This window comes from Balearica regulorum, chromosome 1 (genome assembly GCF_011004875.1).
Source record: "Balearica regulorum gibbericeps isolate bBalReg1 chromosome 1, bBalReg1.pri, whole genome shotgun sequence".
Classification (NCBI taxonomy): Eukaryota; Metazoa; Chordata; class Aves; order Gruiformes; family Gruidae; genus Balearica; species Balearica regulorum.
In genome coordinates, this window is record NC_046184.1 from 120,132,041 (window position 1) to 120,159,761 (window position 27,721).

At 42.4% G+C, this 27,721-nt stretch overlaps 2 protein-coding genes across 3 annotated transcripts in view; one reads left to right on the plus strand and one right to left on the minus strand.

The window, feature by feature from the left end:
- On the plus strand, window positions 1–24,847 carry LOC104643189 (interferon-induced GTP-binding protein Mx). 2 transcript variants are annotated; one of them, XM_075772387.1, is made up of 14 exons: window positions 1–71; window positions 6,850–7,166; window positions 8,681–8,876; window positions 9,781–9,918; window positions 11,225–11,379; window positions 13,556–13,694; window positions 14,220–14,418; window positions 15,183–15,261; window positions 16,271–16,393; window positions 17,188–17,329; window positions 18,810–18,968; window positions 19,877–19,953; window positions 21,447–21,689; window positions 24,333–24,847. In XM_075772387.1, exons 2-14 carry the CDS (start codon window positions 6,906–6,908, stop codon window positions 24,564–24,566), a joined length of 2,145 nt encoding a protein of 714 aa, XP_075628502.1. In that variant the 5' UTR covers window positions 1–71; window positions 6,850–6,905; the 3' UTR covers window positions 24,567–24,847. The 2 variants fall into 2 exon arrangements, with proteins under 2 accessions (XP_075628502.1, XP_075628512.1); XM_075772397.1 differs by having other exon boundaries at window positions 8,684–8,876.
- Window positions 17,134–27,721, minus strand: part of TMPRSS2 (transmembrane serine protease 2) — a 30,877-nt gene continuing 20,289 nt past the window's right edge. Inside the window, exon 15 of the mRNA XM_075772413.1 lies at window positions 17,134–27,589. Coding sequence (XP_075628528.1) covers window positions 27,578–27,589 — 12 coding nt within the window. The 3' untranslated portion in view covers window positions 17,134–27,577. The remainder of the gene's footprint in view (window positions 27,590–27,721) is intronic.

Consider the following 27,721-nt stretch of genomic DNA (forward strand, 5'->3'; position numbering starts at 1 on the left):
GCCTGTAAATAAAAAGGCACCAGAAGTTGAAAAGACTTTACTGCTTCTCCTTGCTGCGGGACACTACACAGGTAGAAGTTTCTCTTTTCCTTCTTCCAAAAATAATCATGCAATTTTTGACTGTTATCTTCATTCCTTGTAATAGTGGCATGTGAGAAAGCTGCATGTATCTAAAGTAAGTGTGGTCAAACAGGGTTGCCAGGAGTAGGATTTGTTTTCTGGGTGAGGAAAAAGACAAGACATTAGTATAGTGTTTAAAGTACGTACTGTGGGGGGGCAGTGTTCAGCAACACAGTCTAGCTGGCAGCATTCATCATAAGCTTTGCTTTGCTTCATTTTGTTTCTGAGAAGACGGCTAGAATTAATAAACGTAAAACCCAGAGACTGTGTAGTTTACCCAAATACGCTGAAGTCACAGGATATGTCAGGCAGAAGTCCGTGCACTCCCTTGGCTGGACACAGAGTGAATAAATACAAGAGCTGAGTGGGTTCAGCACCGCAGCTTTGTGCTTTGAGTTTGACAGCAGATTTTGTCATTACTCCTCGAGATGCAAAGCCAGGCTCATTAGAGGAAAATGAGGCGACCAGCTTCAGGACCATCAGCAGGATGGTGCTTCACGCAGATGGGGTTGTGTAGTGCGGTGCTCCGTGCTGCGCCAGGGGAGGTTGCCGACGCTCAGGCAGGCAAACGTCTAAAGATAAGGTTTTAGGAAACCAGTATTGTCACGATGATGGAGGCAGGGGCAGCTCTGGTGAGGGGGCTGTTATCAGACTTTCAGTATCAGCACATCATCCAGGTGTCACGTTTCTCATGCGGATTCTGGCCAGTTTTAGAAAGGCACTTAAAAATTGCAGGTCTTTTCTTCCTTTCCTCCTCTCTCTCTTTCATCCAATGTTGTCAAGGCTCAGGACACAAAGAAATCGCTATGCCTGCACAGCACAGTGAAGGGTTGCACCGACCAAACCTTTTTTGGTTCCAGGTGGAGAACAGCTGGGCAGCCGCAGAAATCCATACATGCTGATTTACTTATTGTAGGTATCTTTGTTAGCCTATGTATCTACATTATTTTTGCATTTCATCCTATTCATTATAAGGACAGCCAAAGCTTGCTGTATAACCTCTTGCTGAAGGACATAGATCCATGCCTAAGAGGCCATATGCTAAAACCAGTACATAAGTAACTCTGAACACAGGTCAAGGAATATAAATAACAACATAAAAGGGACAGAAAATTGTTCTTGGGCAATATTGATGTTAAATTGAAAATTTATAGGAAGTGTTCATTCCACTAAATTGAAAGGCAGGTAGACAATGCGAGAGGCAATAGAAGGGATTACTGTTAGAAACATTGTTATCAGTAAATTATTTCCTGTAACAATAGAAAATCACAAAAGAATCTGGTGGCCAGTGAATGGGGAATGCAGGTTTGTTGCAGATAAAGCGCTGAGTCCTCATTTAAGGAAGAAAAATCTTATAATTCATTAATAGAAAGAGAAAAAAGTTCATACTGAAATATTAAAGAAAGGGGACATTTGGAGAAAGATGAGGGAACTGTAAAATAGGTATCTATAAATAAATTGAAGTAGTTCAGTCATCTTTTATTGCTGGTCAAAATTGACAAGTTTCCCTATAGTAACTTTTTTTTTTTTTTTTTTTTTTTTTTTGAGGAGAGAGGAATAGCTATTAAAAAAAATTGTACTGCTTTTTTTAAAAGACTGAATAGCAAGTGTGGAATAAATCTTTTTTTTTCTAAACTTCTTTTACACATTGGAAGTATAACTTCAATGCTCAGTATACTGAGCTTCTAAAATAGGTGTAAGACTTGCCTCTGACAGGTGTTTCTACTGCAAGAGAGGCGAGTGGGCTGCATAGCAGACCGTGGCTTGGTGTGTCCTACTCTCACTGCCGGTGGCCCACCCATGGAGGCCCTTGTCATGGTTCAGCCCCAGCCAGCAGCTGAGCACCACATGGCTGCTCGCTCACCCCTTCTCCCCACAGCGGGATGGGGAGCAGAATCAGAAGCAAAAAGGTAAAACTTGAGGGTTGGGAAAAGGACAGCTTATTGAGACAGCAAAGGGAGAGGGAAATAAGAAGAGTACTTAGAATATACAAAGTGGGTGATGCGCAATGCAATTTACTGAGCCGACAACCACACCCTCAGCCAGTGAAGCCTCTGCTCCTCCCCAGCTAGCCCCCTTTTTATGCTGAGCCTGACATTGTGTGGTATGGAATACCACTTTGGCTGGTTTGGGTCACCTATCCTGGCTGTGTCCCCTCCCCGCCTCCTGTGAAAATTAACTCTATCCTAGCTGAAAACCAGGGCATTATCCACCCCTTACTCTATGCCATCTTGTCCTGGTTCTGGCGAGGATAGAGTTAATTTCACAAGGAACCAGGACAGGTGACTCAAGCTGGCTGGGGGGCCATTCCATACCATGTGACGTCATGCTCACCATAAAAGGGGGCTAACTCGGGAGGGGCAGGTTCGGCATGGCTCCGGGACAGGCTGAGCATCCAGTTGGTCAGTTGGTCCTCAGATGGGTAAATTGCTTTCTGTTATCACCCACTGTGAATATCTGTTATCAGCACTGTTGTTGATTGCTTCCTTCTCCCTTGCCATCCCAGTAAACTGTCCTTATCCCAACCCACGAGGCTTTGCTTTTGTTTTTCCCATTCTCCTCTCCATCCTGCCAGGGGAGGGGTGAGCAAGCAACATGTGGCGCTCCGCTGCCGGCTGGGGCTAAACCACATCACATCTACATCATGCCCAGATCCTACACTTTCCAGTTAATCACCACCACTTTTCCTGTCTTTGATAATACACACACACACACAGAGACAGAGATATCATTCCCTTAGTCTATAGGCCATCCCTCTAAAATGTCCATTGAGTTCAGTTAGTCCATGACTTTGGGCTCCATCTGTCACAACAGGCTCTCAGGGCAGGAGAGATGGTGTGTGCTGTTGGATTGTTGCATGCTGCATCCAGAGCTCGTGGCTGGTGTATCTGGTGTGGCCCATGCTCACGGTTTGCAGGTTGAAGATGTCGATTTCAGGGAAGTTGCTGGCCACCAGTGGCTGAAGTCAGTTCTAGTTCCATCATCACTGCACTTTGCTCAGTTTCATCAAAATTCATCCTTCATTAATTTGAGTGATTCTCACTGTAATACCATTGATACAGCATATAGCAATAGTAGTAGCGATGACATGCAATGGCAGGGTTATTTAGCAGTTAACATCACGCAATTTAATTTATTGGCTATTCTCACCCAAAATCAAATCCCCTTGAGGTGCACATCAGACTTCCCCATCCCTCTGTATCATCCACCAAGTACACTGAGGTCCTTGAGCAAAAGCAATCCCATAGTCTACTGTCAGTCTCCACTCTCTTTTAGACTTTTGCACTGGCCACATGGGACTGTTAAAGGGTGAGCAGGTTCTGCTGATCACTCCTTGGCTCTCCAGGTGATGGATCAGCTTATGGGTGGGAATCAGGGAGTCTCAGCTGGTGTGGTATTGTCACTAGTGCACCGTTGTGGTAGCAGTTGGCACCTGCTGTTCTTCGACCCTCAACAACCCCACAACAGAAGGGTCCTCTGAGAGACTGGGCAAAGTAGACAGCCGTTTAATTTCCTCTGACTCCAAGGCAGCTATGTCAAAAGCTCCTTAATACCCTTCTGGGTCCTTGAAATACCCTCTCCTGAGGCAGTCTATGCCAAGGATGCATGGCGCCTCTGGGCCAGTCACAATGGGGTGCTCTTGCCACCCATTCCCAGTTAGACTCATTTTGGCCTCCAGTGCAGTTAGCTGTTGGGACCCCTCTGTCACACCAGAAATAGAGATGGGTTCCACCCCTTCATAGCTTCATGGCATTAGGGTACACTGTGCACCGGTGCCACTACAGCCTTATACTCCTGTGGATCTGACGTGCCAAGCCATCAGAGCCACACAGTCCAACAAACCCGGCTGTCCCTTTCCTCCACCTGTCTGGAGGCAGGGCCCCTCTAGTCCTGCTCATCGTATTCATTACTCACTTCTTGTAAAAATGACTTAGAAGCCCCTTTAAGAGCATCGTAAGTACAATTAGGCCTCCCACTCGGTCTGGGGAACTGCCCGCTGGAAACCGAAGCGGCATTTTTCCTGGAAGAATCCCCTTTTGTGATTGTTTTTCCTTGCAACTCACATACCCATGCCTCCAGGGTCAAAGTAGGTTTTCCATCCCATTACCTCATGTCTGCTCCACAGTCATGCAGGTAAAACCACACAGTGCCTCGTGGTGTGTACCCTCTGTATCTTCTCTCTTGAGCAGAGGAACACTCGCTCCTAAGAGCTGAGATGATATTGGTCCGTACAGGTGGGGAATAGGACATACCCTCTTTGAGTTGCTGGACCTTCCAGGATAGTTTCTCCACAGCCGAGATGAGGGAGAAAGAGGGACTTTCTTTGTATTGCCAGAGTCAGCCAGCCACTTCATCCACTGTTGGTGCCTCTTCGCCTTTCCAGTCCATCACTGTCCATGAGTTGGCGTATGTCCATGAGTTGGCAATGATGGTGCACCCCTTACAAACTTCCGCCACATGGGTCAGGTGCATTGGACTTCATTTGGATCTGTGGGTAACTGCGGGTTGTCCACACAGCCAATTCCCTCAGGTACTGGATACCTCTCTCCATGGTGGTCCACTTGCCTGGATGACATACATCATCTTCACTGAAGAGATACCTTTCCCTCACACCTGACAGAAGTCGCCTCCAGAGGCTGAGGGCTTGTGTCTTTTTTCCAATTGCTTTGTCAATGACCCCTTCCCTAGACAGGGATCCCAGCTGCCTGGCTTCCCTACCCTCTAATTCCAGACTACTGGCCCCATTATCCCAGCATTGGAACAGCCAAGTAATGATGTACTTGTCTGGATGGTGGCTGAAACCTTTTCACATATCTCGCAGCTCACTCAGGGACAGGGATTGGGTGATTAGCTCTGCCTCTTCCTCCTGTTCTCATGATCATCCTGGTTCATTGTCATCTCTTACTAAGTGAACTGATGCTTTTGTGTATTTCTTCTTCTGTATAGGGGCAATTGATAGTAGCAGACTTTGGTTTTTTGGTTCAGCCCCAGTGCCTGCCACAGGGGTTTGAGTAGCCACAGTGCCTGCTGCCAGGGTTGGGGTAGCCCCAGTGCCTGTCGGTCTGTTTTCCCTCTCTTCCCCCTGATGGCGCTGCCTGATATCAAGTAGTGTTTGGTAGATACTGGCCAGGGCCCAGCACAGTGCGGTAAGTGTGCCTCCTTGGAACAGCCACAGCATTTTCCTCTCAAATTTCTATCACTTCATCAGGCTCCTGTAGTTGTTCAGGAGTGAAGCTCCAAACCATTGGAGGTGAGAAGCTCTCTAGATACCTGTCCATATTCTCCCACATGCCATGCCACCCATGACTATCCAGCCGTGGGGCAGATCTCTGGGTGGTATTCTTAAAACAATTTTTTGTAACCCTAAACATGACTTGAAACACACTCAGGAGACATAGTAATAGGAGCATGCTTGCTTGAACATCCCAAGGGTATCCAAAAATTCTCAAAAGCTGTTGTAACCTGCCTGAAGGAAAAAGGGGAGGTGAAAGAGTGGGAGAAAGTATCCCCCCTCTCTTCCCCATAGATTAGCAGTGATTATTAATCAATTCCAAGAGATGTTGTCCAAGGTACAGGCATGACAACAATGCCACATACAAATACCAGCTTAACCTCATAACCAGTGCTGTTATCATATGAGTCGATATTACACCACAGCTCAGCAAAATGAGAATCCTGACCCCTCTCCCAGAGGCAATAAACAGCACCACAGGGAATACTACAGCAAGTAAGTATTTACACAACACAACCATGTGAACAAACAAAACACCATTGTGACCAGCAACTGTTTATCTAATATGACAACTGCGAATATTTAACTAATATACTAAATGTTTATAACAACTGTGCTTTAACATGCTCTGGTCAGATCTGTTGTTATCTCAACCACGTTGGGCACCAAAAAGGACTGTCGTGATTCAGCCCCAGCTGGCCGCTGAGCACCATGCAGCCGCTCACTCACCTCTTCTGCCCCCGGTGGGATAGGGAGCAGAATTGGAAGGAAAAGAGGGTTGGGATAAGGACAGTTTACTGGGGCAGCAAAGGGAGAGGGAAATAACAACAGTACTTTTAGAATATACAAAGTGGGTGATATACACAATGCAATTTACTGAGCTGACAGCCACACCCTCAGCTGATCCTGGAGCCTCTGCTCCTCCAGGGCTAGCACGACATTTTTGTGCTGAGCGTGACATCATATGGTATGGAATACCCCTTTGGCTAATTTGGGTCACCTATCCTGGCTGTGTCCCCTCCCCACTCCTTCTGAAAATTAACTCTATCCTAGCCAAAAACCAGGACACCCTTCCTTGTGCTGACACACAGACTTCTGGCACTGGGTGACCCAAGTTAAGCATTTGCACACTCTCTCCAGCCATGCCCAGCAGCTGCCATACTGACTGAGCTTCTCAAAACACCGTTCAGCAAAATATTTTGTTAAGGGAAACTGGCTTTTTGCAAAAACTGGTGTAACTTTTTTTTTTTTTAATATATTCTTGTTTACTCTGTGGCAACTTCTTTTTTTTTGAAAACACAAAGAAAGCATCAGAGAGGAAGGGAGAAGTGTTTCAAGTCTATCCTCTGGAGAGCAATTTGAGTGATTTGAAAAGAGCTGTGGCACTTGATATCTACTGAAGGTTTGAATCAGTAAATAAAAGTGGTGTTTTATTTTTCTCTTCTATGATCACTGTTGCAAGCTGGAGTCACTCAGTGCCCCATGTTTGATTTCAGAAGCTGTACGAAAGAGTGGTTGGACCAGAAGGTAATCACTATTTAGTGAAGCACTTATGGACAGTCTACATGATAAGCCAAAAAAACAGCAGGCCATGGATAAAAACAGTGCAGCATTGAAGCAACCTTCTGAAAGAAACAAATCTACTGTGAAGAAAGGTATTTTTCCATCACCTTCCTTACAACCATCTTTAGAAGCTTTTGCAGTACCTCTCCCATCAGAAGATGAAGATTTTCTGATGTCAGAGAACATGACTGAGAGACAGCCTAACTATGAGCAGCAGTTGAAGAAGCAGAATTATGAAGAACAGGACAAGGTAAGGCAGATACCAGAAGAGGGCATAGATCCTCCCCCACTCTTACTTTGTGTCCCCAAATGAATTCCCTTGTCTCTTTGAGCAATCTGCACTTGTTAGGTCTAAGCAGAGGAGTACTTTTGGGATCAGGGCCAAGCAATCACTTGTGTAACTAAGAAGATGATAGGTACCTGCAATTAATCTGCAGGCATAAAAAAATGCAGGTGTAAAAAAAAGGATGGCAGCACTCTTGCAGCTAATTTCCTGTGCAACGTGTATCTATTTCATTGGTAACAGCAAATGTTGAACAGAAATCCTAAAATCTGAGATATTTTTTTTACTTGAGGCTCTGCTACCTTCAACAGAAATATGAAGAAAGGTTAATAATAACCTGTGTTGAATGTCTGACATCATTGTTTTTAAGTTTGTGTCATAGTTAATGAGGTTCCTTGAGAATGGTTAGGATTTACTAGCTAGTAAACATTGTAGTGAAGATAGTGGGGAGGGGTTACCAATAAGGCTTTAAAATGCCTGCCATCAGTAATGTGTGCTTTCTCATCTTGAAATAAAAATCTGCTCTGTTTGATTACATCTGATTGATAGACATATTTTCAGAGGTGGCTTTCTTAGACAAAGGTGATGGTGGGAAACTTCAAATTTTCTTTTCAAAAAATCAGGTATGAATGTGCCTGGCCTGTTAAGGTCTATAAAATATTGGTGTTTTCAAAATTGCATTTCTAAATGCAGCAGTCAGACCGGAACGTGGAGAGATGAACTGGGAGAAAAGACCAAGCTGATCTTTACACACTTTAGCTGGGTATATTTAACATCAGGTGGGCCAGTTTTCTAAAGGGCTAGAAATTATTCAGTTTGTTTTCATGAAAATGAAAAACCTGTGATAATATCTGTCACATGTATCAAAACCAAAAAATGACAATAATCAGTCATTTAAAACAAATCACTCATATTCATCCCTTACCCAAGCCTAAAATGAGGCAAAGAAAGAAGAGCCACGATGATCTAAAAGATTTTAGCCACCTGTTAAGGACACTATGGCAGAATGCTTTTGGTGCCTACACACAAACTAGATCTTCAAACTTCAAAACAAAGACTTAATAAGCTATTCTGTACTGAATTCTCTTATTACTGGGACTAGTCTTCACTTGCATGCACATACTTCAGTACATCTGTAGATGAGTGGAAGAAAACGGTAGTTACTAAAAAAAATAAATTAACAAAGCACATCTAGTAATGACGTCTCCTTTTACTCTTTACCTTCTCAGGATAACTTACAAAGTTTAGTATTTTTACTAAGAATGGTCATTGAGTCAACCTCGACTGATTTTGTTGTATTTACAGACACCTGTATACAACATGGAGGTGCAAGAATGCACAGTGATATGAATACAGCTTGATGCCAGTGTATAAGCTTTACTAGAGAACGATGAACTGAAAAAGATGCCTAAAAGTGGTGGGTTTTTGTGGAAACAACTTATTTTAAAAATATGGAAAATTCATTGTAAGTTTAATTCTAGCAGGCAGCAGAACATACCTTGTACAAACAATATGAGGAAAAGATCCGCCCCTGCATTGATCTTGTCGACAGTCTGAGAGCTCTTGGCATAGAAAAAGACCTGGCTTTGCCCGCGATCACAGTGATCGGAGACCAGAGCTCTGGGAAAAGCTCTGTCCTAGAAGCCCTGTCTGGTATTGCTCTTCCTAGGGGCAACGGTAAGAATTCACCTTCTCAAGTTTTCACTTGAATTTCATTTTGATGAGGTGGAAGGCTTTTTCTTTTTTTTTTTTTTTGTATAGGAGTGGATAACTCCATGACTGAGACTATATCTAAATTGTTAGACTCCAGAGACCTTCTCATCTCTGGTTTCCAGTAGAAGAAATGGATGTACAGGTGGGGCACTGCAGGGTAACTCCAACAAGGCACACGTTCTGGGTGGTCAAGAGACCACGAGTAAGAATAGTCCAGTGTATCATACTTGCCCCAAACTGTGGACAGATTGCAAGGTCTGACTGTGTATTTCCGAGCAAAGAGTAGTGCAGCAGAGTTATCTGTTTCACATGGAAGACTAGTTTTTAAATTTGCTTGTTTGTTGTTGGGGGGGTTTTTTATCAAGATTTTCTTACAGATAGATACCTTTTTTTGGCAAAAAATGTGCAAAGATCTTTACAACAAACGTGTGCCTTTGGAAGACTTTGCAGCTCAAGAAGATTCACTTTCCAGCTCTGTGTGTCTGCGTGTGTGTACACACACACATAAGTTCTGCAAGTTCTGTGTGAGCTGACAATACCATCTAGTCTTTCAGGCTGGACCTGAGGAAAAGATTTTCATAGGATGTAAGTGCAGCACTGGACCAAGTCACCCAGAGAGGTGTGAATCTCCATCCTGGGAGGTTTGCAAGACAAGACATGGCTGGACAAAGCCATGACTGACCTCACCTCATGCCGGTGGCAGTCCCACTCTGAGAGGAAAGTCAGATGAGAGCACTTTGGCAATGTCTCTTGAAACATTTGTGTGTCTCTGGGTGAAGTATAAAGTATCCCTGTGTACACTACACAGTCTCTGTATCATGCATAACAAGTGCTAAGAGACTTACCTCTGTCTTTGGAACTGCTGCAGGTATAGTTACACGGTGTCCCTTGGAACTTAAACTGAAAAGAATACCTGCTACCCAGGCATGGAAAGGGAAAATTTGTTACCGCAACACCAGCACAGAGCTCAAGAGTGCCTCTGAGGTGGAGAAAGCAATAAGAGAAGGTGAGTTTGTAACATATTCCCATCCAATTTGGCTTGTTCGGTCTCCTTTGAATCCTTTCTCCCCTTTTCTTAGGCTGCACAGCAGTCCCCAGACTTAACACAGTGAATGTAGCCACAAGTAACACCAAGAGCTTAATTCAGAGCAGAAGAAGGTGGGGTAGCATAATATAGCTCTCTCAAGAGAGTTGTACTACTTATTACTTCAGTGGTGAAGATGGTCCATGATGTCCAATAAAAGCTCAGGCCATGTCCTCATCTGGATGCTGTCTGTCTGGTTTGGGGAGGTTGTCTGTCAAGTTGTAGACTTGGAAAGTCCTAAGTAATTCCTGTCATCAGTTCAAAAGCTCAGAGAATGCTTGAAGTGTCTGTAGCTTGAAATCTTATTATTTTGGAGAAAATTACAAGAAGGTAGCGTGATCTTAAAGGTCTTTTCCAACCTAAACAATTCTATGATTCTATGGAGACCATATAGAGCTTCTGCCAGGTAATGTGACTGCAGCCTCAAGCGTTACCCTTCCCATGTCACAGCTTTACTTTTATGGTATTTCATGCAGTGCAAGAAAACATTTTTCTTACCCAAAAGGTAGTAAGCACTTGCCGTAAATGGGAAAGTTGGACTGTCCTTATTTCCTTGACTAGCACAGCTCTACAACATTGTTATACGTCCTAGTGCTTTTTCATTAGCTTTTCAGTCTATTATTTGGATATTTTCAATATATCCTTCCAAAACTGGCAAGGCAAGTGGTATGAATGGATTAAACTAATTACAGAGCTGAAAATCTCTCATGAGAACAACTATGGGGTTTCCTTACTCCTTTGTGCTGTTCACAGTTCTAACATTACTGTCTTATAAGATCTGAGATTAATTACTTGATATCTCAACCTCATTATCAAAGTGGGAAGAAAATAGAGTAACAGCTATTTATATTTCAAGGCAGCAAATTAATGCCTAAACAGTGTCTTGATGTTGAAGAAGCATTTCTGCAACTGACCTGTATCTTATTCAATCACTTCCATTGTGTTTTATTTACATGTATTCTGTCTGCATATGTGAGAGTTCGTTGATATACGCTCTGTAAAATAGTACTGTTCACATTCCAGAAGGACTCCACGTATCCACATATAGCATAACAATTTCCTTAGATTTTTGCATAAATGGGTTTAGGTGCGTGACTGGATCTGAAAAAAGCCAAGCCTAAAAGAACCTTAGGTGGTAGTAGATACTTTTCAAAGTCACTGTGTTCAGCTTTTCTTGGATGCATTGTTTGAAGCTTGTATTCATTGCCCTGCTCTTTTCTCCTTGTAGCCCAGGATGTCGTGGCTGGTACTAGAGGTGCCATTAGTGATGAACTAATTTCCCTAGAAATTCGGTCACCAGATGTCCCAGATCTGACACTAATTGATCTTCCTGGAATTGCCAGAGTGGCTGTGGGGGATCAGCCAAAAGACATTGGGGAACAGGTAAAACTCAGTCTCATATGCTAGTCTGTGCTCCGGGTCACTTCTGTAAGCTGCCTCATATGCGAGCCTTTGCTGTAGGATGCTGGAGTTGTTACGCTGGGCTTCTGAGCCAGCAATAGACCTATGCTAACAAACAGGCCTATTTTTCAGGCAAGGAATTCCTGATAGGAACAGTGAGGTCCAGGATCCCCTGTCTGCCCTCTCCCTCCATGCAGGAGGGAGATGCCCACACTAGCTGTGAAGGAGCCACCTCATGTGCCTTGACACAGCTTACCCATGGCAGCACGGAATAACCAGGCTGTACGGACCCTGAACACAGTGCTGTCCCTTGGCTAGACTGCAGTCTGGAAGATAAGATATGTCACAAAATGAGTTTTATCTTACCAACTCCATGGATATATTTGGCAAAGATAGATAGATGTGAGTTCTTGTAAGCTCTTCCAGAGCAAGGTAGCAAATTTGCCCACTTATAGGTTCATTGCTCTGTCATCCCTTACTTACAGAGCACATCAGAATCAGACCCATCCTGGTTTTTCTCATCCCTTAAGGGATGCCAGCAGACACCCTTCTGAAGTAAACAGCATATGCTTTAAACTGAAGGGGATCTCTACTCTTAACTCTGGCTGCTTTTAGAAGAAATGCTGGGGAATGCAAATAAAATTATAGTTGGACAAGGCCAGCTGTGAGGGTGATTTGCAGGAGCTGGGTGTATTTTTTCTCCTAAAATACCTTTAAATAGGAACTTAGAATAAGAGTAGCACAAACTGAACTAGACATATCAACGAAAATGAGACAAGATTGGATTGACTGGGCTTTACTCTCTGGGAGAAGAATAATTTCATTTCACAGTTAGATAGTAATCTTTCTATTGTATTCACAGATTCACAGATTGGTAGGGGTTCGAAGGGACCTCTAGAGAGGTCTACTCCAACCCCCCTGCTACAGCAGGATCACTTAGAGCAGGTTGCACAGGATGGTGTCCAGGAGGGTTTTGAATATCTCCAGAGAGGGAGACTCCACAGCCTCTCTGGGCAGCCTGTTCCAGGGTGAGCATCCATTCCAGGTGGTGAGCAATTGTGCTGTGCATCACTTGTTTTGTATATTCTTTTATCATCATCGTCATCGTCATCATCATTGTTATTATTATTTTCTGCCTTATTAAACTGCTGGCTTAAACCACAACAGTCCTTGTTGGATCTGTATGCGTAGCACGGCTAGCTCAGTCAGTAGAGCATGAGACTCTTCATGTCAGGCTCATGGGTTGGAGCCCCATGCTGGGCACCAAAAGAACTCATTTAACTGGCAGGCAGCTAAAACAACCACACAGCTGTTTGCTCACTCCGCACCCCCAACAGTGGGATGGCAGAGAGAACTGAAAAGAAAAAAGTAAAACTCATAGGTTGAGGTAAAGACAGTTTAATAGAGAATAATAATAATTAATTAAAAAAATAAGGGAGAATAATAATAATGATAACATACAAAACAAGTGATGCACAGCACAACTGCTCACCTCCCAGAGCTGATGCTCAGGTAGTACCTGAGCCACCTGCCTCCTGGCCAACTCCCCCAGTTATATACGGAGCATGACCTCATATGGTATGGAATATCCCTTTGGCAGTTTGGGACAGCTGCCCTGGCTGTGTCCCCTCCCAGCTTCTTGGATGCCCCCACCTTCTTGTTGGCGGGGCAGTATGAGAAGCTGAAAAGTCCTTGACTGTTTGGCAACAACTAAAACATCAGTGTGTTATCAACATTATTCTCCTCCTAAATCCAAAACACAGCATTATACCTGCTGCTAGGAAGAAAATTAACTCTATCCCTGCCGCAACCAGGACTCTGGGCATCAGAACTTGTTTTTCTTACATGTGATTACTTATGAAATATCTTTAATATTTCCATAATGACAGATTACATGCATGAGAGGTTACATTTTACATATCTTTCAGGGCAGGCATAACAACAGTCTGGTCTCATTCACGCTAGATGTTTCAATTAATCTTGACATAGAAAAAGAGGTTGCATTCTTCTGCTGACCCATGTCCATCCCATCCTTTAGCATGTAATACTGTCCTCAGTATATGTCACCAGACAGTGGCTCATATTGCTAGAAATGGTTGCATCCTACATACAAACATCTGATTTCACTGAACTTCATTACTGCTGTATTGCATTGCAGATCAAAATGCTACTTAAAAAAAATATTGGCTTCAAAGAGACACTCAATTTGGTAGTGGTGCCATGTAATGTGGATATTGCAACAACAGAAGCACTGAAAATGGCTCAAGAGGTGGACCCCAGTGGAGAAAGGACACTAGGTAAGGCATTTTTTAAGCTACAAGTTGAAGAGAAGTGCAAATCTTCTTTTCCATGAAGGCCTGATGTTCTGTATTCCATGCCAGATCTGGTAATTAGCTACTAGAAGGAAAAAAAAAACCCAACCCCAAAAAACCCCCAAAACCAGCGTAAATAAACTATTTACAAAACTTGAGATGATCCAGTAGATCTAACAATCCCTCAAGTTTGAGTCTTACTGGCATTCATGTTATGAATAATTGGAAATTGAAAATCTCAGAGTCAATGGCAGGAAAGCTTTGCTCCTGCCTTTTAAAAAAAGATTTGCAAGGCAAAAACCGTAGTGGGAGGCCAACTGTAGAGCAGATTTTACAGTGCAAAGCCCAGGAGCTAAGAGCTTTCTAGAAGAGAGAAAAAGAAAACAAAGAGAACTTGCTTTATAAAACACGGTACAGGACGTTCCTGCTGTGGTGGCAGGGTGTCCTACTACACCTCTCCCACCTTTAACTTCTGATCTCAACTAACTTTCTCTCTGGGTAACTTCACAGGGATCCTCACAAAACCCGACCTGGTAGACAGAGGAACAGAAGAGTCTATCATTAACGTAATACGAAACCTGGTCATCCCCCTCAAAAAAGGTTACATGATCGTGAAGTGCCGTGGGCAGGAGGACATCCACAACAAATTGTCTTTGGCCACTGCAATCCAGCAGGAGAGAAAATTCTTCGAGACTCACAAACATTTCAGGTACTTCTCACAGAAAGGACCTAATCAAAAACATATTAAAGTCACTTCAAAACTTCCTTCACTTGCTAAGATTTAAATTAGGGTTACAAACAGGTATTAATTATACTTGCTATTTCTCATTGCCCATGTAGTGTTGCATTCCAGTAAGCAAGAAGAATTTTACATGTCAAATAAACTTTTAAAATGTATTTTGGATGCAAGTTTGGTATATATCTCTCCTTAACCCTGGGAGAAGTGCAGTAAAATTCAGAAGTTCGGGATAGTCCCAAAGAATTCAAGTTAAGCATCTGAGCACTTCAAGTCAAGCACTGAAATATTTCTACTCACTGGAAAACGTGATGAAACTCAGCATAAGAAAGGATAATGCCCATGCTGAGGGCACAGATTTCCCCAAAAGACGACTCAGCAGAAAATCAGTCATAACGTAGAGAATGGCAGGTGAAAAGGGTGTTGAATCAGTGTACTTCACACATGCAGAAATAATACAGCAGCACATTAATCCGCTGTTAGAAATTGCTATTTTCAGATTCTCCTGTTTCCCTTTGCTTAGCCAGTAGCAGTAGCTGTCAAACAACTCTTGCAAAAAGGCCATGGTGCCTGGAGGGACCTGGGCTGCTGTCACATCTCTACGAGCACTCCCCAGACAGCCCTTTCTTTACTCAATTTGTGTAGTGGAACTAGTGACAACAGAGGAAAGCATCAGTGCTGCCTCCTTGCCATGCACACGTGGTCCATCCAAACCCACTTTTTCCTCTTCTTTGCAGTGTTCTTCTGGAAGAAGGAAAGGCTACTATCCCTAATCTGGCAGAGAAGCTCACCAGTGAACTTGTGAAACATATTGTTGTAAGTATCAGAGATGCCGTACTAAGCTGTTTGTATCAGTTACTGTCTAAAAATAAGTTCAGCCCTTCAACTTTGGATTGCAATGCTTTGCAATTGATTGCAACTGGACTGCATCTTTATATGCATAGTTAGTACTTAAGTATCCTTCAATCTGGCAACCTGAGAACAAATTGAACTGAGACTTAGAGGTAAAGAAACCCATGCTCTGTCCTCAGATTTGTCTTTAAGCTGAAGACTGACAATGGGCAAATCATTTCATCTACTTGTGACTCCTAACTCCTGCTTTTTCAATGGCAGATGTGATTTTTTTTTTTTTTTGTGAAGAGTGTTGATTGGCTGGGTGATAAGTTACTGCTATCAGTTTACGAAAACACAATAATTTCTATTTAACTGAAAATGTCTTCAAAATCTCAAGTAAAACCTAATTATTTTATTATATTACTATACTAATAGAGGTATATTGGGGTTTTAATTTTATATACCTGTATCTGTAAGTAATACATCTTATTCCATTAAGGGAAAATGCTAAAATACAGGGAACCTCTAAATTCAGGCCTGAAGGAGGAAAAAAATTTATATATTTATGTAACCTTACATAAAATAAGCAACTAAACAGCTGTGTTCAATCACGTATTTATCAGGAATGGAGGGGTCAGTACACTCCCCACATCACTACTTCCATGGCGCAACCTCTAAGGACATAGTTTTTGACTCACTGCAGGTGAAATGTTGTCCTAGACTGCAGCTACTCTGCCCGCCTGGCAGTGAGGTCCAGCCTGATTTCTCAGGGAGGTCCTAGCCCCCTGCCTTCTCTCAATGAAGGCCATATTTGCACTTCCATGCTATCCCACTATCACACATGGGATGCAAGAAGAGCAAGCTCTTGGACTCATAAGAGCAGCAAAGATCATGTGCATGTATAGGTCACTCTTAGAGGGATTTTGCTTTATTTCCAAAACCAGACATGTTCAACCTACCTAAATGTCCTTCTTTACTGCCTACACCACAGAAAATTTTGCCAACACTAGAGAGCCAAATACGTGAGATGCTTCAAAAAACGTTACAGGATCTACAAAAGTATAGAAGAGGCACACCCAGAACACAGTCTGAGAAGCTGTTTTTCCTCACAGATGTAAGTATCAATATTGGTTTGGTCACAGAACAGAGTTAAGAGGTAAATGTGGGAGAAAAAGAAACTCCTAAAGTTAGCAAACCATTGGCATGGATCACCAGGAAGCTTGTAGTATCTAGTACTGAAGTGTTTTCAGAGTAACATAGACAAACCTCTGGTAGGAATACATCATACCTACCTGCAAAAATTATGGACCACAGGAGCTCATGGGCCTTTCTAGAATTTTTTTGTGATTATGTGACAAGAAAACTGAACAACAACTCGGCTGGTCAAAATCAAGCATCTCAAAGAGGGAAAACAACATTTCTGCCTGCCCAACATTTTTAAGGGTTTCCATTGTTTACAGAATTCATAAGATCAAATACATTCCTGATATCAAAATATGGTTTGCAAGGCCATCTAAGTGTCTCATCTTGGGGAGCTAATCCCTGACAGTAAGCTTTCGGTAGGCCAGCAGAGGTGCTTATGAAGGCTCATCAGCCTTCAAAGACTTCATGCAAGTCTAGTCAATTAGAATTTAGTAAATGGTTCTAAGAGTCCACAGGAAAACAAAACAAAACAAAACAAAACATATGACGTTTGTTCTCTAGCTATGCTGATTTTGCAGGGAAAAAAAAACCAAACAAAAAACCCCCCAGGAGCTAGGAGCATAAAAGATGTAAGGAAGGGACGTTTTCCATTAACCATGTCCCTGCTTTATCATCAAATGACCGCAGATTTACTTAACATATACAAGTTAGTCTGGAGAAATAAAACTTTACTACATTACTTGCTTGTTCTTTAATTCATTACAGTTGATTAAACTCTTTAATGAAGACATCTCTCAGACAACACGTGGGGAGGAACAGCTGTTTGGAAATGAGATCAGACTGTTTACAAAAATCCGCAGAGAGTTTCAAACATGGGGAGTGATTCTCCTAGAGTGTACTACAAAGGGTAAGCACAGAAAATCATCACTTGCAGCTGACCTGAGAGTCCATGCCCTTGCTTTTAAATCAAGACACAGCATCATCAATGCATTGTTTTCACAAAAGTGAAAAACAAGAAGCTAGGAGCTTCATCTGTTGTCGTGTTAAGCAAGTTACGCTTTGGTCCTTGGGGAAAAAGACCGAGCTTATGTTAAATGCTCTCACTATGGAGAGATCAGTGGATGTCTCTCTTCTTCCAGCAAAGCAATAAAATCAAGACTGTGGACCCTGACACAAAATTGTTTGGTGATTTTCTGATCTATTCTTCTAAATAACAGCAACAAAACCAACACCAACACTAAATAATAATAATGATGATGATGATAATAATAATTTGTTATAATTCTAATAGTATTGTTGATGTTATTAATAATAACGTTTTGGAATTTGGGTCTTTTTTGTTCTACTGTAGCTCTGGTTTAAGGTGTGGAGAAAGCAATTCTGAGTCTGAAATAACCACAGGGTTGTAAAGAGTACCCTTTCTGTGCATCACCCACCTTGCTAATTGCTTAACTGAACTCAGTTCTAAACTGAGGCATAGGGTGATATACACAGACTGAACTCTGCTCTACACTCAACATCTTTGCATGCCACATGATTCTGTTTAACTTCAGCTTTCTTATCATGAATGAACGTATTAAAAATAGCAAATACTTTGGATACTTGAAGCCTTGAACTTTCTGTTGAAAAGCTGACAGATATTCTTGTGACCACGTTACCAGTTTGTACTACCTTAACTGTACAGTCATGTTTTCAGACTCTGAACCAGATACTCCATATCTACTTCTGTCTTTTCTTTGCTGTTGTTGTTGTTGTTATCCAGCCATAGACTCATATATCTGAATTTTAGAATTGAATGCATTCATGGCTTGATTTCTACTTTCACATGTGCACTTATCATGATTCGCAAATTTGACCTTGAAACAGGGCAATATCAAAACTTTTCAAACCACTTAGAAACCTGAATATGTAAACCAATTCAAAGGGATATACCTCATTTAAGATGGCAAATTTGTATAATGTCCACAAAGAAATGTTGATTGCGATATCTTAAATAAAAATAGTTAGTCAAAAGTAGATTCCCTGGAATAAGACTGTTTAGCAAGTTTGGGGTTTTGTTTTGTTCTGGGTTTTTTAAAACTAAGAAGTGACTGGTAAAGGCCACTTCTGTGACAGTAGCAATTCCAAGAAAAACCAGCATTTTTGAGCCCCATCATAATTTCCAGATTGCTTTCTGTCAATTAGATGCTTGTCCAGTGTGTGAGATGGCTCATTCACTGAGTCATAACGTGTGTTAGCTGCATTCTGTAGTAAGAGTATTGGTTGAAAGATCGTCTCAGTAGTTGTTCTTCTCAGGAGCATTTCAAAGAGGAGAAATAGACTTCCTTCTTAAATCTGAAATTTATAAACTGATTCAGTAGTAAAGCAATGTTATTTTAATATTACAGTTAAAAAAAATGTACCCAGTGAAGTGTGGAAATATGAAGAGCAGAATCGTGGACGGGAGTTCCCAGGCTTTATCAATTACAGGACCTTTGAAGACATTATAAAAGAGCAAATCATAGCACTGGAAGAGCCGGCCATTGAGATACTGAACAACGTGATCGGTACGTGTCTCAGGCCACATGAGGCTGTCACATAGGAGACACTGGTGTGCCTAACCATTTTTTTTCCAGAATAAGCCAACATTCTCACTGCTGGAACAAGAGCTCCAGCCAAGATACTTCAGAGTGGGAAAGTGAATCTGATTCAACCTGGGAGCTTGCTTCTTCTCTAGGACCTCCAATTTCTACACGTGGTCTCCAGCATTTGTTAATACTTTTCCCATTGGCTGGTGAAAGGGAGTTAGAAAATAACTATAACACAGTAAAGAAATAGTATAGTAGAAGTACCTGGTGCCAGCCAAGCAGCTTGGTATTCCCAAGCCCGGGGAGTGGCATTCACAAACCTGAACTGGGAACCAGGCTTCTTTGCCAATTCTTTGCATGACATCATACGTCCTACACAGTGACTGCTGGGGCTAGGGGAAAGGGTACATAGTTCATCCAGTAAAAAGCACCCAAGGAAAAAAGCATGTCGTGATCCTCTCTCTCCTATGTTTGCGTTAGAAGGTAGCTACAGCGTCTGTGCCAGACTCAGTGCTCTGTACAGTATGTGCTAGCCCCTCTTCCTGGGGAGGCCACTCAGGGGGTGAGATGGGCTTACGTCGCTAAGTGATGGCGTATCTGGTCAGACACAGCTGTAAGCACATAAATTCTTCATCAAAGAAATCTCAGTGATATTCAATGTCTCAGGTGTTAAGTGGTTACAGGAGGTCTTTAATGGCTTACACTTTTGGACCTAGAAATGTAAATTCCTACTTGTTTGTATTGGTTATAAAGGCATAGTGCATCAGTACAGCTGCTCAGCTACTTCTGGATACAGAAAATGAGTTTTCCCAAGTCCTATATTAACAACAGCTTAAAAATCTCACTTGCTTACCTGACTTTATTTTGTCTGTCTGTTCTTCTCTTAGGACTGGTTGAAGAGAAATTTCTGGAACTCACTAAAAGACATTTTGCTAATTTTCACAATCTAAACAGAGCTGTTAAGGTGAGACACTACCTATAACCTGAGATAAGACAATAGCAAGACAAAATGGCATTTGTAAATACAGCTATCCTTCAGTACCTATCCCATTGCATTACCCTTATGCAAGCGTGGAATTTCTCGGAGGCCTACAGTTTTTATAAAATAAGGAAGAGCTTGAAAATGATAGCGTGTTTATAATGGCAGTAATGAAAGTGCATTTTGTCTTTCGGTACAACTTTAACAAGATCTAAAATACACATTCCTCGTTCATTCTGGTCACATTCTTGATGCATTCAACACAGTGCAAAGAAAACCGGTAATGGCTGCTTTGAAGAGCTTATAATTAATTTCAAATTTAAGTTCTGCAATGATTTGTAAGTGTTTGGATAGCCTCAGAGCGCTAAAGAGTGCTTTTCCCTCCCTGAAAGGCAAGCCAGGGTGTTAGCTAGTGCAGGAATCTCATCTTTGATGAAAGGAAGCAGCAGCAGACAAGCCAAAAATCATTCAACTATAAGAAAGTTAGAAGATGACTGTTCACACTTTGGGGGGTTGCATGTTTTGGGGTGGAGTTAAATGATAGGGATATCATTGAAGGTCTCTTCCCAGAAAGAGCTTTGAGGAAGTGATGAGAAGCAATGCTGGACAGCTGGGAAGCAGAGTCCACTCACAGGGTACTACTTAAAAGGAAACTCAAAGGCAAATGTGAGCGACATAGATGGTTTGGTATTTGACTTGCGTGGCCAAACCCTAGTGAGTTTCCAGGCCAACCAGACAGCAAGAAAATAAGTTATTTCAGCCAAACACAGAGGTGTTTAGGGAGGATCTTTAGTCATAACATGGTGAGAAGGATAAAGAGGCAGGAAGTTCTGGTAGACATTGAAGATGAGAAAAAAGATGGGATGCTGTCTTAGGGATGCTAGGAAAGCATTTCAAGGGAATTCGAGGATGACTGAGGGAACTTTGCTGCCCCCACAGACTTTTATGTGGAAGTATCAAAAAGGCCAGAAAGCATCAGATTACTACAATAAAAGCGGCAGACAGAGAGGGGTTAGACAGGGTTGGTTTGCTAACAACAGGTAGGAGGCTGCAGTTTCTGAGAAGGGCAGGAGGGGCAATGGAGTCCACACCAGTGCCTGCTGTCACTGCCTACTGCGAGAAGGAGACGCAAACAGAGGCATGCAAAAACCGAGGACAGGCTGCAGGCTGAACACACGCCTGGCCATTGCTGCTTATTCCCATCAACCCTGAGTCCAAGCACCAGGTTTTGACTGATCCCACTTGTGTTTAAGGAGGGGACAAAACTGCCACATTTTCCTGCCTTTTCACAACAGAGGAACCAGAATCTATAAAGCATTACTCCATGTTCCCAAGAGCCAGTCTGGGATTAGACAGTGCTGCAACAGGGACTGTTGAATACTGTGTCCACTGTGCCATTCCCTAGGGACACTGCTAAGCACCCGCACCTTTGCAAAGGAAGCAAATGTCTGAGAACTTGTTGTTCTTTTCTTTCCTAGACCAGAATTGAAGACATTAGAGAGAAACAAGCAGCAGATGCTGAAAGACACATCCGGACCCAGTTTAAAATGGAGAGAATCGTATACTGCCAGGATGACCTTTACATTAATGATTTAAACTCTGTTAATTTAGAAAAGACTACAAAAGCTGACAAGGGGAAAGAATTGCAGATTGCATCTGTTTTCAGCCAAGAGCTCTCCTCCGTCCGGGAAATGGTTTCTCACACGAAGGCCTATCTGAATGTGAGTTTACAGACTATGATACAGCAGTTCTGCTGCACCCTGAATGGTATAGCATATACCCCTCATGCAGATCTCGCTGTAGTCAATATGAGTCTTTCATGCAATACTACTACTATGCAGGCATTAGTAGCCAGAGGGTATAAGTGTCTTGCCCAGGTACACACACAGCTTCTATACAGATTAGTCAGAGCGTCTGACTAGTGCTGAAAAAGCCAGGACAAAGCTGGTCTGACGGGCTGTGTCAGCACAGCCACTGTGGAGAAGCAGTTGCACGCTGCAAGATCTGGTGATTAGAAAAGCCTGCAGGCTGCTAAAATGACAGCTGCCTCCTAAACCACTTGTTAGCTACCCCCAGCCTGGTATGGCTCCCTGCTGCGGCTGCCCCTCGCTCAGGGAACACACCATTGGCAAGTAAGTCCTCTTCTCACCCTCCTCCAGCTTTCATGGAGAAGAGGGTGACTCCCGCTGCCTGTACAGCCCCACGCCAGTACAGCGCTCTCGTGCTCGATTTCCTATGGGGACAAGTGCCAGGGGGAGGAAAGGACAGTCACTTACCAGCATGGAGGAGGGATAGGATGGGGAAGAGCCCTTGGCCCTGTAATTAGAAGTTTTTGATATTCAGCTGATGGCAAGCCCCCCTCTCCAGCAAAGGAAGCAACAGTCCTAGGATTGCTTTCCCCACAGCAAGTTTGTCTCACGGTTTTCAAACAGCACTAGTTTCCACAAGCTTAACAACGTTACGTACAGCACTTCTGCGTTTGGCACAGCATCTGAGAGCTCAGGTCAGCCCCAAGCCCCTCTGCATACTCCTGCTGGCAGCAGAAAGTGGGGTCAGTGGCTTGCAGTCAGATCCTAAACTAATGTGGCAGGAGGAGCAATAAATAAAGCGTTACGTTACAATGGATTCAGCTATCTATAGAGATCAGAGTGCATATGCTGTATTGCAGATAGCCCCATGGAAGTTAAGTCTCTGAAGACAAACGGGATGTTTTAACAAAGGATCACATTAAAGACAGCAAAGAGAATACGCAGTATCAGGATTTGCTTTTTACCTTTGTTTTGTAAAACTCCCTCAGAAACCAGCAAATTCAATATTAATAATGCAGTAAGGTAGGTAGCAGCTCACCTTGAATTTCAATAGCAAGGTTTTGAAAAATTCCTGCACTTAGATGTTCAGACTGCTCAGGCTGATGGAGAGAAATCAGAGACCAGGAGACAAAGGCAGAAATGCATAAGCTCCTCCCTCCCATCTCATTCTACTGCCTGATATAACACAAATGTCTTAGATGCTAAATTATACATTTTTGTAAACGCCCTAAGTGCCATGTTCAGCAATAAGAAACACCAGGGCATCATATACCCAAGTCTCCACAGGACTTGAATGAGATGGAAGCTCTTAAGCGTCCATGGCCCTTGAAAATGGCATGCATGAATCCGTGCCACCCATGGCAGAACTGTCAGGATTCTGGGTAGAGTTTGGCTCCAGAAAAGCACCCATATTTAAAGCACCTAAGCTCCCTCCCGCCACACTCAGTAGTGCCTACAGAACAAGCAGGCTCAGTAAGTGCTTGAGCTGACTCAGCCGAATTGCTTCCTATTGACTAGATCTCTGCAAACCAGAAAGAAAAACTAAACATCTAGTCTTAGGTATTTTTCACCTTGACCTCTTGTACTTTAACAATTTGCTACCACTGAGCTCCAGAGGTACTAAAGCCACTAATGCCTTAAGACTTCTCTGGAAATGGGCTGCTTAAACCCTATAGGTCCCACAAATCAAATGTGCCTCTAGCTGGTCTCCCCACTGCCATTTTCAAGTCGGGTGCCACAAAAACAAAGGAAGACAGCACCTCTCAACTGCAGCCAGCCTCTCAGGCATAAGTGCTCACCTGGCACCAGGAGTGCTGGAGGCAGCTCCCTCCCAGCATTGGGGAGGTTTCGAACCTCCTGTCACCAAAGAGCACCAGCTAAGCCCCTAAGCCTTGCAGATATCTCCAGGGAAAGGGCCCCAACAAGCTCTTCTAGGTCATTCTGTTTCAGTTTGCACAGATAACTAAGACCAGATAGTTAGGTTAAGGAGAAAATTCTCTCACTGAGATATCAATAGATGTAATGTAGGCACAGCCTAGTGTCACTATTGCTGAAGGCATTCTCCCTTAAGCTTACTCCAAAGCTGTCTTACACTTGAAGTGACAATCACATTGTTAGATTACCATCTAAATACAGGAATTTACCACCTTTGGGAAAAATCAGGGTTTGATTTCCTGTACCGTAACAGATTCGTAGTGTTCAGAGAAGGCAAGTTAGACACCAGAAATTGTTCGTAAGTACCATTCATCAGGTTTGTCCTTGCATAACTCTTACCAATGATAGCTGGCAGAGCTAAGCAGGGAATAGCCTGCCTTGGGCTTAGTTCGCTGGTGGGAAAAAAGCTGACACTCCCATTACTCTTAATTTTTAGACCTTTAGGCACAAAGGAGACTATTGGCAAACATTTTTTAGTTCCTAGAAGCACTCACTTCTTGAACAGTAACTCAATACATTTTAAAAATATTCTGTCACTTCTTACCAGATTACTTATAGCCCCTTCCTTTTTTAGTTCTTTTGGGGAAATAAGTCTTCTGCCTTTTTTTCCTCTTCTTGCAGGGAGCAAGCAAACGCCTCTCCAATCAGATACCTCTGATCATCCTGTCTTATGCTCTTCATGACTTTGGGGATAACTTGCAGACCACAATGTTGCATCTTTTGCAAGAAAAAGACAAGTTAAGCCATCTCCTTCAGGAGGACAGTGAAGCTGCTAAACATAGGAGCTGCCTCACTCAAAGAGTTAATCGTCTCACCAAAGCCTGCCAATACCTGAGAGATTTCACCTCACAGTAGATTTCTTCATTTTTCAGAAGTATTCTTCTACTCGTTTTCTTGCATCATTGAAGAACTTTGTAAAATCCCCAAAAAATGTAATGTCAGCACAGACCTTTAATACTCATTGCTAGCGTTCAGTTCTGCTTTATTTTCCATAACCAGTTGTATACAAATACCTGCCTTATTGTAAAGTGCTCCACTCGGGTAGTAGTGATTCAATAAGCGTTATCCCATTTTTAATCATTTGCTTTATGAAGTCCGCACAATCATTGAAATAATCATTAAAAAGCTAGAGCTCTGAGGGTGGTGTTTTGTGGGTGTGTTGTTGGGTTTTTTTTAAATTAGGATGGAAGCTTTCAGCTGTATAACCCACAAATGGTAGAAATCAAATTATCTGACTGAAGCTTACTGCACAACCCTAGCAATCACCCCCTTCCCTTTGTGTTTTTGCCTTTTTTGTCATCTTTCCTGCCATTGCCTGAAAGATGACTGTGCAAGGTGTCACCGCTGTGAAGTCCCATCCCAGTAGGTAGAGAGGGTGCACACGGAGGGCATGAAACAGTTCCAGGCTAAAGGGAAAAGAAACTTAACTTCATCTGATCAGTACATCCACAGGATGCCATTGGGTCTTTTTCTCCTTTTTCAGTTCTCTGGTTTGTAGAGAAAGCCTAAAAGGCTCTTTCTTTGGGATTCCTGGAGCATCGCCTGCAATTTTGAGGCTGACTGGCCACTCACTAGATGGCAGGATTTGGGTGTCCAAAAGGGATTAAATCACCCAGGATATTAAACATTAGAAGGGAGCCTCAGCATGTGGCTTGCTGCCTTTCTCCTTCCCCTCCCCAGGGCAAGGAGAACCTTTCCAAAAGCTCTTTCATTTCATGGAAGCCAGTGCAAAATATAATACTGCACGCTGTATTCATGACATCTTTCATATGGAGGATTTATTTTAACAGGCAAAGCTGTGCTTTGTGTAGCAAGAGTAATGTCTGCATTCAGCAAAAAAAAAAAAAAAAAAAAAAAAGTGTTTGTATCAGTGTGACACATAGTAATTTCCAAGATGCTTACAAGAGAAGCCTTCCCTTCAGGCTAGAAATGATAGGAGGTGTTTGACCCTCTGACATGAAACTGCAGCAGCAGATATTGGACTTCTGTGGCACAGCGCTCGCCCCAGTATGGCATACAGCTTGCTTAACCCTGTTTAGTGCTACAGCCAGTTTTCCATGTTTCAGTATGCTGTTCTGCTACTATTGACTTACAGCGCTGCAGGTCAGAAGACATAAAAAATACCTGATACCATAACAACTTAATTTATTTAATTTCTATTTTGAAAGTACTTTAAGCTTGTTGACTATTTCATAGTGTCCTCCAAGGCACACTTGATGCTCATGTGCTATTGAAAACACGCTGTCTCACACCTAGAGAAGAGGCGCAGGTACACATTGCTTCAGGCAGCATGAGATGTAATAACAAAATAAGGTGCAACTCCCTCCACCCACTGCCTTTAGACTAAACTTCTTTATTTATTTCAATTTCACAAGTCAGTCTGATTTCATCGGACCCAGCCACTGAAGACATCCAACAGTCCTGAACACCCAGCCTTCTTTCCCTGGGTTTGTTCAAGGACCTGAAATACTGGAATTAACACAATCTCTTGGATCACCCTCCTGTGTTGTTTTTCTTTTGACTTTTTTTTCTTTTAAATTAGATTCTCAAAGCACTTCAGACACTGAATCCAGCAACTGCTTCCAAAAAATCCAAGCAAACAGACATAAACCACTACTAAGGAAAACTATTTGTAAAAAAAAAAAAAAAAAAAAATTTATTTGGTGCAGTGTTTACATGCAAGATACTTGCATTTCAGTACCAAAGGAAAAAACAAGTCTAGTAGAATCATTTAATTCAAAAGATTTATCCTTCTTAACAAAAGTGACTTGGTATGGCTTTTTGATCCTCTGTACTACGATTATAAATTATTCTCAAAATCCTAGTTGAGGTGGCACTCTGATATTAATTACATTTTGCTAAAAACATACATCCAGATACACAAAGGAGAGCTCTAAAAGGAACTAAAAGCCAAATTTAATAAATGAGGTAGTTCATCTGGTTACACAGAAACGCAGATTTGTGTTTCTTTGTATAAAACATCCAGCCTCGGTACATCTGTCTGCAATCAGAGGTCTATCGCTTGCAACACAGCCTTACTGAAAAACTTTGCGCTTCGCCTTTCATAGCAGGGAGGGTTCAAGAGTCAACCTGGATGTGCGCAGCCAGGGACCTCGCCATCAGGACACGTAACTCACCACTTCCTGCTATAGCTCCAGAGCATCCCTCTCCATAGCCGACATCAAGAGTGATGGCAGGTCTTGTCCTTTTTGGGTTCAGAGCAGCTTAAGGCAGAACAGCACTTTTAATTACTGAGATTGTCAGAATGGTCTCACTTCGAACAATCTGACTTGGATGACTACTGTGTCACGATCCTGAGGATTTTTTAACTACCTGAATATACAGTCATTTTTTTCTGTGCCTCTACTGTAGTGCATGAAAACTTCCCTTCACATATACCCAAAAACATTCATTTCTTTTTAAATTGCCAACCAGCAGCTCAGAGATTCAACGTTCACATTACTTAACATTTAATTTAAAACACTACCAAACCAGCTGTCTCAGCATCCTGCTACGAAAATCTTAAATCAAATTTTGATTAAAATTGCCATTATAAGCATGTACCTGATTATCAAGTGAAAGTTACTCAACTAAAGAGAGACATGTCAGCAAGCAGTTGACAGAATGACTTTCTGCCAGGCACCACAACAAGAAGAAAGGTGCTCATTGTGATAATCCTTCACTGATTAAGATCAGTCACTGTAGCCAGCACAGAACCGAGTGTGCAATCCTTCATGTTATTTTTAAAAAGAAAATTCAAAAAGAAAAAAACAAATAATTTGCAAAGTGAATAAATATCCCAGGCACCCATGGCTTCATTTATTCTTGTTCTCAGAAACATTGATCAGCAGTGGCAGACAGTGTTGTCATCTGTACGCCTGTTTAAAAAAAAAAAAAAACAAAACCAAAAACCAGAGGTTCAAGTTCTGCTGACAGGCTGACAGACTATCTTATCAATTACTTGGACACTTCTAGACAGAATGGCTTCATTATCAGAGAAGCCACATTTA